The sequence below is a fragment of the Rhinopithecus bieti genome, unplaced genomic scaffold, assembly GCF_001698545.2.
Source record: "Rhinopithecus bieti isolate Rb0 unplaced genomic scaffold, ASM169854v2 scaffold_35595, whole genome shotgun sequence".
NCBI classification, from domain to species: Eukaryota; Metazoa; Chordata; class Mammalia; order Primates; family Cercopithecidae; genus Rhinopithecus; species Rhinopithecus bieti.
This window is the reverse complement of record NW_016815333.1, coordinates 1,067,474-1,088,126: the sequence shown is the minus strand read 5'-3', so window position 1 is coordinate 1,088,126 and position 20,653 is coordinate 1,067,474. Positions and strand designations below refer to the sequence as shown.

Here is a 20,653-nt window from a genome sequence, read left to right as displayed (position 1 = left end):
TTTTAATTATTAAAGAAAAACATTATTAGAAATGAGATTAAAGGAGCTAATTTTTAAAATTACTTCATAAATAGTAATTAATTATAATAGCTTAATATTATTTCTAGAAGGAAAAGTGTTCATCATTTGGTTTCTTTTTTTTTTAGCATTCAGGTACCTTTATTCTCAAATTAAAAGATGAAATAAAATTTTATGTTATAACTGAGTTGCTCAGTTTTTATACATCTTCAGACATAATGTCAAAAGTTATTTGTCAATGAAAATATTTTAATGTCCTGTCAGCTTATACTTTGATTAACTATTTCTTCAATTTTGTTGAAAACCAAAATTTAAAGCCATCTAATTTGCAAAAAGATTTGTTTCCCAGTGATTACAATCATCTATTCCCTCATTTTCTGGGACATATACCAGAAAGACTTTACCAATAGTTATTTATCAAAGGACTAATGATATCTGTTTTGGGCTTTAAAAAATTTTTTTCTCACAGTCACTTTGTTTAATGTATTCAGAAATGATTGAGGAAACTGAAATATGGTTAATTTAAGTATCTTTTACCAGTATATTTTCATGAAAACACTTTTATTATATGAACTGTATTTTGAGCAATACCTTATTAGTTCATGCAATTTCTGGAAAATTTCCAATAATCTACCCAGCAAAGCCAGTTATCAACATCAAACCAGCCAGACAAGTCAGACTTACTTTCAGTCAGGAAAAAAAGCATTTTTTCATTTTTTGAACTCAGTGTGACAATACATATTTTGAGGAATTTTACAAAATCTCATCAATAAGGAAGTGTATGAAGGATATATTTAAAATATAAAATTAGCCAGATGTGGTGGTACACGCTTGTAATCCCAGCTACTTGGGAGGCTGAGGCAGGAGAATCGCTTGGACCCAGGAGGTGGAGGTTGCAGTGAGCCAAGATCATGCCATTGCACTCCAGCCTGGGCAACAAGAGCGAAACTCAGTCTCAAGAAAAAAAAAGAAATTATCAGTAATGAAGAAAACATAAAGTATAAGTAAATACATCTTATACTAATACTAAGTAGTAAAGTCAAGATTAAGATTATATAGATCTCATCTAATATGTATGTTAAAAAAATCTTCATCTCCAACTGTGTACCTTTAGACCTAATCAATGTATAGGAAAGCTAGAATTTATTGAAGCAGCAAAATTCATATATAAAATACAGATCATGCAGTTCTGAAAAGTGTATACTATTTAAAAACTCATTCCAACAGCTAGCACACTTACAATTTTTATTAGGATTTAGAAAATATAAGATGGAGATTGCTTAATTGAAATAAATATTTTATATAATTTGATAAAAATAATTTTAATTCTTAGAAACTCAACATGAAATCTGTAAGAAATCACATAATATATTAATTTCATTTATGACTTTTATCTAGTTTAAATTTTAAAAATTGAAGTTGCTTTGCAAAGAATGCCACTGATTTGTTCTGCTTTTAGCTCTTCAGAACTGCTTATTGTTCTACCTAATGACAAATCCTAGGAATGATGTTTGAGAATATTATTTGCTTTGCTCTTATCAGTCTCCTGAAGAGCAATGAATTTTTAAATAATAGTTAGGGGGTCATTAAGGGAAAATTACCCTCACTCCCTCTGGCCATATTATATAGTTAATTTCAGCGTCCCAACCAGGACCAGCATACCCCCATTTCAGTTGTGCTTTATGCCTAATAGAAATTCATGTTAACAGGGAAGACCAGAAAACCTATAGTGATTCTATGTTGCCTTTATTTGTCAGTAAAGAAGGCTTTCCCTAATCAGTATTTTGAACTTTACTCCTTTGACACCCAGGAGGACTTTACACTCCAAGCAGTGTACCATAATCATGTCATGGATGGATAGAGGAATATGCCTTTTCTCTTTTTTTCTTTTAAGAAAGAACAAGGGATACTGTGAAAAAGGGAGAGCAGGGAGAAGAACTTTCAAGGATGCTAGAAAAGAGTTTGCATGGAAGTTGAGGATCTGGGAGTTGATTCCTTTAAAACCAACAGTCCAGCTTACCTTTTAAAAGTCTTCACTTACCTCTGGATCCAGTAATCCCAGTTTGGTAACTACTGACATTAACTAAATAATGCAGTTCTTGGTATGTAGCAAATGTTAAATAATTGATAGCTATTGAGAAATAGGGAAAAAATTACAGTCACCATTTGTTACTGTCATTGGTTCTCAGGTTTTAAACAACAGTCACCCTGATGAGTTCAGTTATCACTACGGTGCAGGAGATTTAGCAAGATTGTTTTAATAACCATCAAACAAACAGATGCCATACATCCCCATTGTAATTTGGCCAAATGTCAGCTGCTGGGAAGTGCTGTTTTACAAATTTAGACCCGACAGTTCAGTCAGAGTCTATAAAGAAGTCATCCCTGCGACATTTGGGAGCCATACTAAGGCATTGCAGTTACCAGCATGGAGTAGAGGCCCTCATCTGGAGCCAGTGGAGGAAATGGAGGAAAACCATAGTACAGCAATACTGCTTTAGAAATTTGGCAGCACTCTGGGCTACCATCTCAAAGCATAAGCCTTTCTAATTCAAGAAAAGTTGCCTCTGCCTTAATCCCACAGTTAAACATTTACTGAGGCAGAAATAGAGAAAGAATAGCCTTGTTTAATATGAATACTAGTATAGCTAAGAAACAGTTTTCATAGATTTGATACCCTTTGATGCTTATTAGAAATCCTTCTAACTATAGATAATTATTAAAAACTATGTTCTAAGAAATCATATAACTGAACTGAATGTCAGAATGGTTTATATGAGAATGATTCAGATTTAAAGTACAAGTCCCCCCCTACCATTATCTATGGGGGATAAATTCCAAGACCCCCCATCAAGTGTCTGAAATAAATACTTACATATACTATACTGTTTCCTATACATACATACCTATGATAAAGTTTAATTTATAAATTTTATACAGAGATTGCAACAAAAACTAATAATAAAATATGGTTATAACAATATGCTGTAATAAAAGTTATATGAATGTGGTCTCCCTCGCTCTCTCTCAGATTATTATTCTTGTACTGTGTTCACCTGATTTCAGATTGCAGCTGATCACAGGTATCTGAAATCATGGAAAATGAAGCCACAGATAAGGGGCTGTCTATTGTCCAACTTTAAATAAATATTGTGATATGATAGGTTGCTAAGAAGGTGACCTTTGAGAACTAGTTTTTTTCTTGCTTTATCATTAATTGAGAAATAATTCAGTCAACTATATTGCCTTCTCTGTGTTTTATTAGTAAAATGCAATAGAAGTATGACTTTAACATTTAAAAGGGATACTGTGAGAATCTCACACATTTATAACACTTTAAACTTATAAAGCAAAGAGATATCTTAGTAGATTACAACAAAATGAGTGGAATTCATTTTTAATATTCAAGAAATATTTTCTGCAGATTCAAGAACAATCACATGTTCTCTCAAGATAAATAATTTCTTATTTAGAAAACCTTTGTAATAACTTAGTGGTGAGATTGCTTTCTTAAAAGTATGCTTTTTTTTTTTTTAGTAAAAGATGATGAATGCGAGTCAGATGCAGAAAATGAGCAAAACCATGATCCTAATGTTGAAGAGTTTCTACAACAACAAGACACTGCTGTCATTTTTCCTGAGGCACCTGAAGAGGACCAGAGGCAGGGTACACCAGAAGCCAGTGGTCATGATGAAAATGGTAAATGGATCTTAACAACTGTGTTTCTTTGCCTCTTTAAAGGATTGTTGTTTCTACCATTCTACTATGGGAACTTGCTCTACTATTGGGAACATTCTTGAGGACCAGACTTTATTACACGTGCCTATAGAGAGCAGTCTGTTTCGTTAATGGAACACTATGGTGACCACACAGTAATAAATTATTAGCTGCTCATGTATTGCGGTAGTAATGCCACTGCATATGAAATGCTTAGAACAGTGTCTGGACATCAAATTCCATTTACTTACATGGCAGTAGGCAGTAGAAGCGAGAACTAGAAAAACCCTTACTGCCCTTTGATTCTTTCCCACTCTTCTCGTAGCAAATAAAAATATGGTTGTCTGCTTTGTACAAGAACATACTAATTTGGAGACAGTGGTTTTTCTGAATCTGCCTTATTCCACTCTGATATGAAAAGTCAGTGTACAGAGTGAGGAAAATGCAATAAAAATGTGTTCAGACTCTCCTGAGAAGAAATAGGCTGTGTTACAGTTTTGGAGGAAAAGACTATGTTATTGTTCACCAGAAGAAAGTAGGTTATCAAAGAAATGAAAGGGAAATACAAAATTTAAAAATATATATGTATTTATGTAAAATGTTTATGTGACTAAAGGCTTTCAAAAAGCCTCACTGAAAGGAAACAATGAAACCTAAAGAAATGATCCATTATGTAGTTCTAATAAAGGTTAAACCTTTTAAAGTTTGTCAAGTCCACACAGTACAATCTAAAAATTGAGGAACTACTATTCTGAATTAGTAAACAGTTTGAATTATAGAATAAGTTGTTGATTTTGTTATTCATTACTTTCAGATATTTAATGTAATCTAATTAAATGCTAATAAAGCATTTTGAAGTATTCTGTCATATCCATGACATTTGTTTACATATTTATTCCTTTTTATAACCAAATAGTATTCAATTGTGCATATATGCCACATTTTCTTCATCCATTGATGGACACTGAGGTTGATTCCATATCTTTACTGTTGTGAATAGTACTGTAATAAGCATGGAGATCCAGGCATCTCTTTGATATACTGACTTCCCTTGGATAAATACCCAGTAGCGGAATTGCTGGATCATATAATAGTTCTATTTTTAGTTTTTTTGTGAAATCTCCATACTGTTTTCACAGTGACTGTCCTAATTTTCATTCCCACCAATAATATATGAGTTCCCTTTTCTCCACATCTTCACCGGCATTCATTAGTTTTTGTCTTTAATAGCAATTCTAAATGGGATGAAATGATATATTATTGTTTTGATTTGCATTTCTCTGATGATTAGTGATGGTGAGCATTTTTTCATATATCTGTGGCCATTTGTATGTCTTCTTTTGAGAAATGTTTATTCATGTCCTTTGCCTGCTTTTCAATAGGATTATTTGGGTTTTCTTAATCTGTTGAGTAGTTTGTATATTCTTCATATTAGTCCCTTTGTCAGATGAGTAGTTTGCAGATATTCACTCTGTTGTTTCCTTTGCTGTGCAAAAGCTTTTTAGTTTAATATAGTCCCATTTGTCAAATGTTTTTTTGCCTGTGCTTCGGAGGTCTTAGCAATAAAATCTTTGCCTACCCCAATGTCCTGAGTGTTTTCTGTGTGTTTTCTTCTAGTAGTTTTATGGTGGTGTTTAAGTCTTTCATTAATCTTGAGTTGATTTTTGTATGTGGTAGAGATAGGAGTCCAGTTTCATTCTTCGCATGTTAATATTCAGTTTTCCCAGCACCATTTATTGGAGAGTATGTCCTTTTCCCAGTGTAAGTTTTTGGTGCCTTTGTCGAAATCAAATGGCTGTTAATAATGTGGATTTAATTCTGGGTTCTCTATTCTCTTCCACTGGTCTGTGTATCTGTTTTATACTAATGCCATGCTGTTTTGGTTACTGTACCTTGTATTATATTTTGAAGTCAGGTAGTGCAATGTCTCCAGCTTTGTTCTTTTTGCTCAGGATTGCTTTGGCTATATTGTTCTTTTGTGGTTACATAAAAATTTTAGATCTGTTTTTTCTACTTCTGTGAAAAATGACATAGATATTTTGATAGGGATTGGATTGAATCTGTAGATTGCTCTGGGCAATATGATCATTTTAATGATATTAATTCTTCTGATCCATGAGCATGGGATGTCTTTCCATTTACTTGTGTCTTCTTCAGTTTCTTTCATCAATATTTTGTAGTTTTCCTTGAAGAGGTCTTTCACCTCCTGGGGTAAATTTGTCCCTAAGTATTTTACTTTTTTGTAGCTACTATAAATGAGATGGTCTTCTTGATTTATTTCTCGTCTAGTTCATTATTGGTGTACGGAAACACTGCTGATTTTTTATGTTGATTTTTGTATCCTGCAACTTGCCACTTATTTAGCGGATTGCAGAGTTTTTTGGTCATGTCTTTAGGTTTTTCTAGATATTAGATCATATAGTCTGCAAAGAGAGAATGTTAGACTTCTTTTCCAAATTGGATGCCTTTTATTTCTTTCTCTTGCCCAATTGCTCTGGCTAAGACTTCCAATACTGTGTTGAGTAGGAGTGGTGAAGGAATGGAAATCCTTTTCTGATTACACTTCTTAGAGGGAAGTCTGTCAGCTTGTTCCATGCAGTATGAAGTTAGCTGTGGTTCTGTCATATATGGCCTTTAGCATATGGAGGTGAACCATCTTTGCATCCATGGGATAAATCCCACTTGATCATATTGCATTATCTTTTTGACGTGCTGTTAGATTTAGTTTGTGAATATTTTGTTGAGGATTTTGTGTCTGTTGTCATCAGGGATATTAACCTGGATAGTTTTCCTTTTTTGTTTCATCTTTCTCTGGTTTTGGTATCAAGATAGTGCTGGACTTACAGAATGAATTAGGGGGAATTCCCTCCTCTTCAATTTTTTGGAATAGTTTGAGGAAAACTAGTGTTAGTTCTTCTTTGATAGTTTGGTAGAATTCAGCAGTGAACCCCTCCAGTCCTGGACTTTACTTTGTTGGGAGATAGTCATTATGGATTCAATCTCATTATTTATTGGTCTGTTTCTTTCTAATTTAATCTTGGTAGGCTGTGTCCAGAATATCCATATCCTCTAGGTTTTTCAGTTCCTTCATGTATAGTTGTTCATAATTGTCTCTTTTGTATTTCTGTGGTATCATTTGTAAGTCTTTTTTTTCATTTTTTATTTGCATCTTCTCTGTTCTTAGTCTAGCTAGTGGTTTATCAGTTTTGTTACCTTTTCAAAAAACCAACTTTTTGTTTTGTTCTTTGTGTTGTTTTTTAGTTTCCATTTCATTGATTTTGTTCTGATTGTTATTATTTCTTTCCTTCTACTAATTAAAGGTTTGCTTTGTTCTTGCTTTTCTAGGTTCTTGAGGCACATTGTTAGATTATTTATTTGAAATGTTTCTATTTTTTGATGTAGGTATTTATTGCTGTATACTTCCTCTTAGTAGTGCTTTTGCTGTATTTCATAGGTTTTGGTATGTTCTGTTTTGATTTTCATTTTCATTTAAATAAATTTTAATTTTAATTTCATTTAAAGAAATTTTAAAATTTCCTCCTTATTTCTTCCTTGACCCAGTGGTTATTCAGAAGCATGTTGTTTAATTTCCATGTGTGTGTAGTTTCCAAAGTTCCTCTTATTATTAAAATCTATAGTTGTTTTACTTTGTGGTCTAAAAGCTACTTGATATGATTTTGATTTTTAAAAATTTGTTTGAGACTTGTCATGTGTCCCAACATGCAGTCTAGAGTATGTTCTGTATGTTGATGAGAAGAATATGTATCCTTTAGTTGGTTGAAATGTTCTGTAAATGTCTCAGGTCCATTTGGTATAAAATGCAGTTTAAATTCAGTGTTTCTTTGTTAAGTGTCTTTCTACATGATCTGTCTAATGCTGATAGGGGTGTTGAAGTCCCTAACTATTATTGTATTAGAGTCTCTCTCCCTTTAGATCTAATAATATTTTCTTTATATAAGCAGGTGCTTCAGTGTTGGGTGCATATATGTTAATAATTGTTATATCTTCTTACTGAATTGATTCTTTTGTCATTATTTAATGACCTTCTTTGTCCCCTTATACTGTTTTGTGTACTAGATTTAGGAGTTTATCTCATTATGGCTACTCTTGCTCACTATGGTTTCCATTTGCATGGACATCTTTTTCTGTCCCTTTACTTTCGATCTATATGTATCTTTACAGGAGAGATGAATTTCTTGTAGGCAGCACAAAGCTGGGTTATAGTTTTTATCCATTCAGCCAATCTGTATCTTTTAAGTGGAAAGTTTAATCCATTTAGGTTATTATTATTGATATGTTAGAGCCTATTTCTGTCATTTTATTTTTATTTCTGGTTGTTTTGTATATCATTTGTTCCTTTCTTACTGATTATTATTGTGGTTTGGTAGTTTTCTGTAGTGGTTAACATTTGAGTTCTTTCTTTCTTATTTGTACTTGCTCTACCACTGGGTTTATGTTTTCATGTGTTTTCATTATGGTAGATATTTTCCTGTCACTTCCAGGGATAAGACTCCCTTAAACATTTCTTGTAGGGCCAGTCTAGTGGTAATGAATTCTCTCAGCTTTTACTTGTTTAGGAAAGACTTTATTTCTCTTTCATTTATGAAAGATAATTTTTCTGGGTATGAGATTCTTGGCTGGCAGGGTTTTTTTCTTTCAATACTTTGAATAAATATATCATTTCTTTCTCTCCTAGCCTATAAAGTTTCTGCTGCTAAACTGCTGTTAGTCATATGGAGGTTCCCTTACAAGTGATTGGACACTTTTCTCTTGTTGTTTTTAGAATCTCTGTCTTTTACTTTTGACAGTGAATATTATGTGCCATGGAGAAAATCTTTGTGAATTGTATCTGTTTGGGGATTCACTGAGCTTTCTGTATCTGGATGTCTAAATCCTTTGCTAGACTTGGGAAGTTTTGGCTATTATTTCATTAAATAGGTTTTCTGTCCCTTTTGTTTCCTCTTTGCCTTATAACACATCAAAAATTGGAGTATTTGGTTGCTTTATAGTTTCTTACATGTCATGCAGGCTTTGTTCATTTTTTTGTTCTTTTTTTCTCTTACTAGGTTATTTTAAAAGACCTGTCTTCAAGTTCTAAAATTCTTCTTCTGCCTGACCTAGTCTATTGCTGAAGCTTTCAGATATCTTTTGTCTTTCATTCAATGAATTCTTCTATTCCAGAATTTGTTTAGTTCTTTTTTATGAAACTTACCTCTTTGGTTAATTTCTCATTCATATCCTGATTTGTTTTTCTGGTTACTTTGTGTTGCTTTTCTGTGTTTTCTTGTATCTCACTTAGCTTTTATAAGATCATTATTTTGAATCTTTTCCCAGGATTTCATAAATTTATTTTGATTAGAATCTGTTGCTGGATAATTACTGTATTTTTGGAGCTGTCATTTTCCATCCTTTTTCATGTTTCTTATGTTCTTACCTTGATATCTACATATCTGGTATAATAGTTATTCTAGTTTTTTGGATTTGCTTTCGTTGGTTGAGTAGGGCACTTTGGCTTTGATTCTGGGTATATGTGGTAGTGTAATTTCTGTGTGATATATTTGATTATAAATAGTGTGAGCAGGCTCTGTGATTTCCTCATTGGCTTAGGGTGCAATTGTTACTGGAGGCTGAGGTGAAGTTTGGCTGAGACAGGGATGCCAGGTGGAACATTCCTTGGGCCCTAGTCATGGTAGTAACGGGCCTGTGGTACCTGTCCTTAGACCACAGGGTGGCACACTGACACCTTGTGTTAGCAGGTCCAGGTGGGCTGATCCTTGGACCTCCAGGTGGCTTGCTTGGGTGCTGCTANTACATATCTGGTATAATAGTTATTCTAGTTTTTTGGATTTGCTTTCGTTGGTTGAGTAGGGCACTTTGGCTTTGATTCTGGGTATATGTGGTAGTGTAATTTCTGTGTGATATATTTGATTATAAATAGTGTGAGCAGGCTCTGTGATTTCCTCATTGGCTTAGGGTGCAATTGTTACTGGAGGCTGAGGTGAAGTTTGGCTGAGACAGGGATGCCAGGTGGAACATTCCTTGGGCCCTAGTCATGGTAGTAACGGGCCTGTGGTACCTGTCCTTAGACCACAGGGTGGCACACTGACACCTTGTGTTAGCAGGTCCAGGTGGGCTGATCCTTGGACCTCCAGGTGGCTTGCTTGGGTGCTGCTAGTGGCAGTGCTAAGCTGGGCAGGTAGGCAGGTTCTCAGACTCCTGGGCAGTGGATGTCACTTGGTCAATGGCAGTAGCAGTGGCAGGACAACCCCCTGGTTCCCTAGTGATTCACGCTAGTGTTGGCAGTGACTGCAATGGGCTGGGTGAGTCAGTCCCCAAGCCTACTGGTGGTGCATGCAGGAGTATGCCAGCTGTGGTGATAGTAGCAAGTTGGGTGGACCCAACCTCAGGCCTCCAGGAGGAGTGTTCAGGTGACAACAGTGTTGGACTGGGCTGGGTGATCCCCCAGGTCCCTGAATAGCATGCTCGGAAACTGGGGAGGTAAGCTGGGCCAGATAGACCTCTCCTCAGGCCCCTTGGTGGTATGTGTAGGCACTGGCTATCATGGCAGGGGCAGGATGATCCCAGGCCACCAGCAGAGTGCTCAAGTAAGGACATCAGTGTTTGCACTGTAGCCTTCCTACTGGGGAGGGCAAGGTTGCTCTCAGTGGCAGCAGCCATAGGGAGGGAGCTGGGAAATGTGCGCTTTAGCCCCAGACAGCAGCTGTGGATGAGGTAGCCTGTCCTCAGGTCCCTTATAAATGCATGGCAGCTCAGCTGCTGAGGAAATTGGGGGTCACTGCTAGTGGCTAGCACTTTGTCCCCAGCGGTGGAAGCCCACAGTGGCAGTAGTCTGTTGGGAAGTCTAAGTCTGTCCTTGGGGCATGTAAAAATGTCTGCAGTTCCTCTGCTCGGGGGAAATATGGTCACTTTCAATGGTTTGCACTTCAGCCCTAGCAGCCGCAACCAGTGTCAGTGGTGGCTGTGAAGGGAGGTATGTCAGAGGGGCTCCAGGCATGTGAAGATGCAGGAGCTGTTGGGTCCCAGAACAGGATGTAGTCTGTTGGGAGTTGGGCTCTCAAAATAGTGCTGTGCTGTAGCTACTTGGAACTCAGGGGATGTACAGATTCAGCATAAGCTCCCTCTCTGGAGCAGCATTGTCATGTGGTCTCCAGGTACCTCCCTGTGTTAGTCTCAGAGCCCACAATGGTCAAGGGATCTCCCATGGCTAGGACTGCAGGAGTCCATGGTGGGAATGTGGACCTCTGGGGGTCTCTCACTTACTCTTTCCCTGCATTGGAGAGCCTTTGCAGGTTGCTTCACTTCCTTCTTCCTTACTTGAGGTGTTTCCTGTCACTTTTCTGTTGAATTCCAGTGTTCTCTCTTAGATGATCTATGTGAACTGTGAGCCCAACTCATTATTTTGGTTTTTCCTTGTAGAGAAGGTGAGTACCAGATGCCTCTATTGAGCCATCTTGAAGCCCCTCTCCCAACATGTTTGACCAACTGTTTAACATTCAGGTGCTCAGTCTGTTATTTGCAAGCTGGTCCTTGAGCAAGACATTTGATGTATATGGACTTAAATAAAGTAGTATATGTTTAGAAAGCACTTGGAGATTTTATGAAATTATCTTTGGTGGTTTGTTTTTCTATAGTGAATTCAAAATGAAAATAGAGATGATATTTACAAAAAGATATCACTTAGTAACATTTCATTGAAGAAATGTCAACTATGGAAAACTACTCTTAGTTACATAGTATTAATTGGCAAAACACTACATTTTAGGATTGTCAGGCTTAGACAGCTCCAAGTGTAAAAATAAAGTTCATTCAGTAAACTCTATTCAGAATGCCTTTGTTTTCTAAAAGCTATATATATTCATACATACACAGTTATATAGCAGATTTGCCAGTGTATTTCAATAGGGGAAATTATAAGCAGGGTCATGCATGGGATGTGTTTATGTAGCAGGCCTAGATCTGGCCCCCATCAGTCTTTCCTTCCTTACCTTACACACTTCCTTTTTGGTCTGAACTCAGTCCTGTGGCCACACCTACCTGCAAGGGGCCCTTGGAAACAGTCTGTGTACTGTTTCCTCTTTGATGATAATGACTTGGTAGTTTCATTTTCAAAATCAGAGGAATAAACCTTAAATAAATAATGATACATACCATTGTTACCAATAGACCCTGTTGTAGAGCACAATTCCCCTTTAATCTGTATACACTTACAAAGGCAACCTACATTTTAATTTTACTTTTGTTTTCTTTTCTGGCTAATCACATGACAAAAGGGAAGAATTATAGTTTAGGGAAAAATATGGGACTTAAAGGTCAGATAGCCCGTATTTGAACCCTGACTTCATCATTTTCTGGCTCTGTGACTTTTCTTTTAAGTTATTGAGTCTTCCTGGGCACCAATGTTCTCTCTCTTATAAAATAGAGATGAGTATCATTGTATTGTTTTGAGGATCAAATATGAAATGGGTAGCACAGTATCTGGAACATAGCATAGGGAGTCAGTGGAAACTTTGGTAATATATTCTGAATGTTTTAAGTTTAAAATATATGATCTTTCTTTTACAGGAACACCAGATGCATTTTCACAGTTACTCACCTGTCCATATTGTGATAGAGGCTATAAACGCTTTACCTCTCTGAAAGAACACATTAAATATCGTCATGAAAAGAACGAAGATAACTTTAGTTGCTCCCTGTGCAGTTACACCTTTGCATACAGAACCCAACTTGAACGTCACATGACATCACATAAATCAGGAAGAGATCAAGTAAGTGCAATGACTGAGAGTTCACTAACTTTCCAGATTTTGACAACTCAGCCCTCAATGGAAGGCAAGGATTTTAATATATTTAAACGTTAAAAGAATGTACTAAACAGTGCTATATCTGCAGCCTTATAAAAATGAAAATGATTATTTATTTGAGTTATCCAGTCATTCCTGAGATTAAAAACCACATATGAACGTTATTTTAGAGGTGACTCAGTATTTTTTTCAGATAAGACCCTTTCCATCTTGACTTAATTATTTTGCTTATGCCATAACAGATAATTCTTCAAGTTTAGAAGATTTCAAATTGCATTCTATTAAAATGTTCAGTGTAGGAAAAATAAATGCTGACTATATAAACCACATTATACTAACCAAATTAACAAGAAAGTCAAATTTAAAAGTTTAATTTTCTTTGAACCAGTTACTATTTATTCTCAGTATAAGCTACTGTGGGTTTGTTTGGTTTTTTTTTTTCCGCCATAGTAAAGGGAGTTGCCTCCTCTAAAAATCTGAAGTTTAGATTTTTTTATTCTGAAAACTCAATTTTGTATGGTTTATTCTACTTCTATGTCACTGTGCCACAGTTTTAGAGTATAAACCAAGTTTTAGAGTATAAGTTACATTTAAATTGCTGGTTCTATATTTAGGATTAAAGTCAAGAAAGCTTTTATCAGTTGTTCTTCTTTTACAAGGTCCTCATAACTATCAACCATCAACAATGAAATTAATATTGCCTTAATTCTAACTTTAAAAATTAAATAAATTTTCAACCACACAGGGTTTGTGAGGGTATATGTTGGGGTTAGGGCACATTTCCAGTTTCTTACATCAAAGAATGATGTATATCTACATACCTGAACTCTGTCCTATGGATGTACCTAATATGTGTCACATATCCCATAGAGAACAAGTTAGACCATTTGCTAAGGTGATGGCTAGGCCAAACAAACAACAACAAAAAATTGTAACAGAAAAAGAATGACTGAGCAGAGTCAACCTATTTCCTTAGTACTTTGGCAACAGTACTCATGATAACAAGATAATAAGAAGAGGGCAGCAATCAGGGAGAACAGAACCAAGATTTTATAGGTTAATGGTCCATAAGCCCATGAAGGAGCACTTGAAACAGGTAAAAGCTCCAAGAGAAGGATGAAATTAATACAGAGAAGGGATGACTGAAGGCAAACCCATCTCCTTGTAAGTGCCCCTATTAATGAGTCTTATCAGACACAGACCAGCAGAAGAGTATGTTTTATACCTTAGTGCTCTGATGTGGCCACAGTGTAGACAAGGCTTGGGAAAGAGCCTACTCACGTGACATTCAGGAAGCAGACCCATCCTGAGCTGCTGCCACCATATTCCCTCTACTCCAAGGGCCATCGTAAAAGGAGAGGACAGATTGAACTGGTGGTGAAAGCAAAAGATGCCATTATAAAAACAAACTCCAAAATATTTAATGAGCATGAAAACCAATTCTATGATGATTTTTCCAGTGGGTGCACACGTAGTAGGATTTACATATAAACTGTGGGTCAGACTAAGGTCAGGAAGGAGCTGTGATAAATATGGGGACCAGTAATGTGAGGAAATATAACAGGTCTTGGAAACAATTTAGTCTACAAGGTAGCAAACTAAAAGGTAGAATGTGTATTTTGCTGGCGCTTGAGAATCATACTGTGACTAACAAGCATTTTCAAGTCTTACTAACTTATTTATTCAACAAACATTTGCATTTCTTTTATATGTGAGGCCCTCTTCTGGGTGTTAAAGGCACAGTAGTGAAAAAGAAAGTCCCTGATAGTAGGGACCATACATTAGTAGATTATATAAAACAGAAATAAAATAATATGTATTATGAAGAAAAATACAGCAGGATAAGAGGATAGAAAATGATGAAAGCTGCTAGGTTTCACAGAGAAGGGAGACTTTTCTGAGAATGGGACATCTGAATACAGTGAAGGAGCCAGTCATGGAATATTGGAGAAGGGCATTGCAGTCAGAGGAAACAGTGAAACGTAAGAAAGCCTTGAGGCCAGAACCTGCCGGGCACACCCTGAGAACAGCAGAGGCCAGTGTGAAAGGGAGAAAGGTAAGGCCAGAGAGGTGCTGGGGGCTACATATTATAGGCCCTTTTGTAGGCCAAGATAAAGACTTTGGATTGTATTCTCAAGTGCAGTGGGGAAGCCTGTCAAGGATCCTGGAATTGTTAATTTTTATTTTTAGGGGAACACTGACTGTTGGATGATAGATAAGAGAGACAAGAACGGAAGCAGGGAGAACATTTAGAGGCTTTTGCTGTAATCTAGGCCAGAGATTTTGGTGGCAGACGGATAAATAAGATTGTTAGCTTCAGAATATGTTCATATGCTTGCTGATGGATTGGGTGAGGGTACATGAGTAAGAGGGTAATCAAGAATAACTCCAAAGTTTAAGGCCTAAGCTATAACCAAACAAATAAGAGTGCTATGCACAGAGATGGGAAATACTAGAGAAGGCGCTGGCTTGCGGGAGGGAAATTAAGAGTTTGGTGTTAATCATGTAAAGTTTCATATCTCTATCACCTTCCAACTGGCAATATCAAAGAAGCAGTAGGTTGTAAAAGTCTGGAGTTAAGGGGAGAGGTTTAGAGATACAAATTTGGGAGTTGTCACCATATATTTGGTATTTTAAGTCATGGGTTTTAATGAAGTGGGACCTGATTCAAAGTAAGTACTAATTCTCTTTCCTTCCTGTATAAAAGGCAAAGGAAGGAAGATTCCAGTTGGGAGAGCATGAAGCAGTAGTTGAGTTAAGCCGTTAAAGGATGGGTAGAATCTTAGTAGTCAAAATTATGAGAAAACACAGTGAAGGAGTAAGGAATTATGTAAACCAAAGCCAAAAGATAAAGAGGAGCAATATGTGTGCAGGAAACCATGGCTCGCAAATGACTGAGACATGGACTTGTCATAAAAAACTGGTGAAGAATCATCTTGGAAACTCAGGGACTAAAATCTTGAAATCTATAGACTCGGAATCTTTATTGAGGGGTTAATGGGGATCCTTCAGAGGTTTATGAGCAGGAGTTGATAGAATTCAACTCAAGCAGTGCTTTTGTAAGATTAACCTAAGTATGAAGAATACATTTGAAATATGTGCAAATGGGAATTTGATAAACCAGACAGAAAGCTATTATAATAATCCCCATTTGGCTGAAAAAACTGGAAGTATCTTTTTAATCATCAAAGTACGTTTTGGAAATATCAAATGGAAGAGACAGGATAAAGTACAGGGAAAAGCCTGTCTTCTCTTCAGGACCTTGTTCTATTGAGTAAGTTTTAAACAGGTTATTCAGTATTTGTGGATGCGATTTCTATATCTATAAATTAGAATGCAAACAAATTAACCTCTAGTTCCTAGCAAAGTATATATTACTTTATTTTTGCTAATTTTGAATATTGCTTAATAAAGGATGAACTCTGATACTTTAGAAAGTGGATATTTTTCTGTATCAAATTCTGTCCCCACTGTTACTACCCTTTTGGTAATAATTTCAAGAGTTACATTTTGTGACTGCTACAACTGCTAGTAATTTCAAGAGGTAGATTTTTGTGACTGCTGCAATTTGAGGTCTTTAAGGAACAAAACAACCATCAGGCTCACAAAAATGTTACTCTTAGCAGATTGGATGTTCTTTAGTCTAAAGATCTTTTGCTTTACAAATAAAATACCAATTCTTTTCTTACAGAGACATGTGACGCAGTCTGGGTGTAATCGTAAATTCAAGTGCACTGAGTGTGGAAAAGCTTTCAAATACAAACACCACCTAAAAGAGCACTTAAGAATTCACAGTGGTAAATATTTTTTTTTTCTTTCTACACCCTGAATATCAGCATATGTGGTAATAAATAAATATCGTAACGTGATCTACGTACATGATCAGAAACTCCTTGCATTTCTTTTGGCATACACTAATAGGGAGAAATTGTATGTTTATTTTATGTTTTATTAGAGTCTTAACCTTTGACTAAAGTATATCAAATTAATATAGTATGACATACTCCACATTTCCTAATGAGAAGATAATATAGCATGTTTTAGTAAGTACAACCTGAAAACACATTAACTTTCTGATGAATGTAAATGTCATTGCCTCCTTTGCACAATTAACAGGGGAATGGAAAAGAGTATAGAGATACGATTTGCACAATAAAATAGGGAAGTGAAGGATGTCCTTTATTTGAGAGAAGTAGAAATGGAACTCAAGATTAGAAAATATTGGAGAGATGATATGGAGGCAATGAGAGGGGGTGAAAGGATTACAGCATTAATGAGAATCTAAAAGAAAAATGTGCTCACCCACCATCTTCACCTGTCTATTCCATGTCATTCTCTATATTACTTACAAGGTTAATACTATTATGTGATGAAAGTATTGTGTCTATTTTAGGAACTCAGAGTAAACAGAGAGCTATATTTACATGTCTTTGGAGACTCTACTTAAACAAAAGCATAAAAGGAAAACTTTCTAGCATCCCACGATTCCCTATGAAATCTATTCATCTCCTAATAAATTTTGATATGTTATTTTAGATTTAAATAATTTTAATGCAAAAATTATTAACCATGAATGGGAAATTATGGGTGCTCACACATTGCTTATTTTGTGAAAATTATGTATTGACATTTACATTTTACAAACATCTTCTTACGAAAAAAGTATAGTTGGATAGCTTTGTGAAGTGTAGTTGGTGATATTTATGTTTTATTTTGGAACTGCATTTCTAAAAGTTTTACTGTATTGCTCATTAAAGCTAACCCTCAGTGTTAAATGTGCTGAAGTTACCACTTGAAAATGCTGAAACCAAGATCCTTACCAAAACATTTATTTTCACACATTGATTGATGTTTCTAAAAAGTAGAGGTTGTCTTTTGCAGCCCACCACAATATCCTATTTCTTAGCTCCTATGCTATTGAACAGTTTTTATCAATAATAATATATTTTAACAACCTACCTTCTTACCAGAGATGATTTAAAGTTGTTAATAGAGATATAGCTAATTTCAAGAGGGATTTTAAATGTTGAAATCAGGGCAGAGGAAGGAAAATAAAGCTAACAGTAAGATTCATGTATATAATGAGTCATATTCATTTTGTCATAGTGCAGTCATAGAGGAAAATTTATCAGATCTATAAATAATACAAAGTTGGGAAGTATAAATCAGAACAAGGATTGAAATACTGGTCTAGAAATAAGAAGTTGAAAGTTAAACATTGGTATTTAAAAATCAGTCTCAATCAAGTAGTAAATTTGAATGGCCCAGAGCTTAATATGAGCTGAATGTATGCTGCTACTGCTCAAAAGCTAATGCAAATTTAGGCCAGATCATGGAACACAAAGCTCCCACTGTAGCTCCCACTGTACTCTGCACTGTCCACTCATTATGTACTTATTTCTGTCTTGTTTTTAAAACATTGAATGTGAAGCTTGTATACCTTTAACATAGCAAGTAATTTTAATTTAAAATATGTAAGAAAATTAAGAAAGGTTAACATGAAGTAAATTGTGGGGGAAAAAATGAATGCTGAGAAATGCCATACGTATGCTGGAAGTAGACCACAAATTAAGCTCTAAGGTTTAGGAAGTAAGAAAACGACAATCAGTAACCAAGACCCAGGGTGTCTGTAAGTAAAAAAAAAAAAAATCAGTTGCTAGAAAAAGGACTATTCCTTCCTGATACCAAGTCCATAGAAAATATTATTCCTTGGAACAACATAAAGAGAAAAGAACAAAACAGAAGTTATGTAATCCTCAGAAATATTCTTAAAATAACACAGCAGAGAATTTGATAGGGTTTCTTTTTTAAATCAGATTATTCAATAGAAGCCAGTCATAGTTCGCCGAAGTGCGATTTAGGAAAAGCATTGCTCCAGGGTGGCCACGTAGATACAGTTCAAGTACACAGCTCTCTGATGGTCTGGTTTATTCCAAGAGAAGATTTTCAAGCAAAGGCTACCCAAAGTGTCAGCTCAGGATTGGTACCAGTCTGCAAACCATGTGTTACTCATTCTTGAAGAGATAAGTACAGAAAATGAGAGTAAGCATTTAGCATTTATTATACCAAGACTTTGAGACATTTTACTATATTTTATAAAATATTGGTCCACAGTAGATTGGAAACTTAAAAAAGAACCAAACAAAACCAATCGGTCGTTCACCACAATTAGTTTGAAAGTTCTGCTTGGAGTATCTAATAATGGATGAGCTGAATATCCTTTAGGAAACCTCCATAACTTTCTTTTCACATGACTTTGAAAAGATGTTGAGAATCAGGATCCAAAATTATACCCTCTAAAATTTCCTATATTGTTGCTAAATACTGGTACCCAGAAAATTTTGATCATGACCCTATGCCGAACCATGTGTGTTAATAATTAGTTGATTCTTCATGTAGGAATTGAGCTCTCATGAGGAAAAGGCCACCAGACCTCCACTCAGATTAGAGACAAAAGAACACCTGCACATGGCTGTGATCCACCCCCAAATATAATTTTCCATGGTCTTAGTAATTTTGCCTAGAAAATTTTATATCAGATGCAGCCAAACACCCACCTCAGCCATTTAAAAAAAAAAAAAAAAAAAAAAAAGTCGTTATACATACCGAACGTTGAGTAGTAAAACTTCCTGATGTAACCTTCAGGCTAAACTACTTGTAAACCCTAACCTCAATAGATAAATTAGGTGATATGCCTAAGCTATAAACTATAAAGCTATGAAGCTAGAAACAAGGAGTTTTATAACAAATATAGTGACTTTGGCTTTAGAATAATTGTTGTATAAACTTCCTTTCTGGCAATGATAAAATATCAAGATAATTTTTAACAATAATAATGATAACTAGCACTTATTGGACCCTTAGCTATGTACAGCCACATGTTAGTTATTTGTATGCATTCATTCATATAGTCCACAGGATAACCCTATGCAGTAGATTTTATTATTTTCTTCTTTTTACTGATGAGAAAATTGAGGCTCAGAGGACTTAATTAACTTGTCCAGGGTCACTCAGGTAGTACATGGCAAAACTAGGGCTGTGATGTAGTCATCCTGACCCATAGTCATTCCCTTACCTACCATTCTTCTCTGTCTCCCTGTTTTAAAAAATGAAATAGTCTGTCTTATCTAGAAGTCTGTGTCTCTAGAAGGAAAATAAGCATGTAGTTCATGTAAAAATGTTATCAAGTGATTAAAATTGTTAAAATAGAGATGTACTAGAGTATATTCCTTGTTTTACCCCCACTGGAAACTTTTCTCTGATGTATTTTGAGAATTGAATCCTATTCCAGGCATCGCATTGGAAAAAATATTGATAAATTGGAGAATCTCCAGAGGTGGGTTAACAAGCAGGTAAGGGTTCTAAAAACCACATCCTGTGCAGAATGTTTGAAGGACCTAGCTATATTTAACCTACATAAGAGAAGTTTAAGAATACATAAAGCAGCTCTTGATCCATTTGAAGGTTTGACTTGAGAAGAAAAGTTACACTTGTTCTGTGTGGCATCAGAAGGACAAACTAGGATAGGGAACTAGGCATCATAGCAAGCCGACTTTGGCTGAAACTCAGCCTGTCTCTTAGTAGAATTGCCTTTTTAAAAAGTGACTAGCATTTGTTGAGAGCATACTAAGAGTTTTGCTATATAATCTCTCATGACCCCTATGACAGTCTAATGACAATGTATCTGCATTTGCACATTGAAAAACTAAGGCTTGGAAAGCTTAAGAAAATAGTATGTGATAGAGCCAGGATTGGAACCCAAATCCATGGACCTCAGCAGAACCAGACAGGACCCTCTTGTGCAGGGCTGTCCAGTAGGTCCTAACTCCCCTTTTATTAAAGAAGCTCAAGCAGAGATGAGCTAGTATCAAGAACGATATGAAATGAACTGTTCATTAAAAAGGAGGCTGTACTACAGGGCTTCTTAAATCTCTTCAAATTCTTATTTTTGATTCTTCAAATAATCATATTTATTAGAAAATATAACTCACATTTTAAACACATTTTAACATTGAAGTTACTATTGAAGCTATTGTTAGTAGGGCTTAAGTTGACTTCCTCACTGCTTTCATTTTCTTTTTTTTTTTTTTTTTTTT

The 20,653-nt window shown here is 35.6% G+C and overlaps 1 protein-coding gene across 10 annotated transcripts in view; it reads left to right on the top strand.

The window, feature by feature from the left end:
- The window catches only part of ZEB1 (zinc finger E-box binding homeobox 1), a 217,508-nt gene that overhangs the window by 180,974 nt on the left and 15,881 nt on the right, over positions 1 to 20,653 (top strand). For all 10 annotated transcript variants that reach the window (XM_017853101.1, XM_017853097.1, XM_017853099.1 and 7 more), the window contains 3 exons: positions 3,556 to 3,717; positions 12,319 to 12,521; positions 16,249 to 16,354. In XM_017853101.1, the coding sequence (XP_017708590.1) occupies positions 12,492 to 12,521; positions 16,249 to 16,354 (136 nt within the window). In that variant the 5' untranslated portion in view covers positions 3,556 to 3,717; positions 12,319 to 12,491. The remainder of the gene's footprint in view (positions 1 to 3,555; positions 3,718 to 12,318; positions 12,522 to 16,248; positions 16,355 to 20,653) is intronic.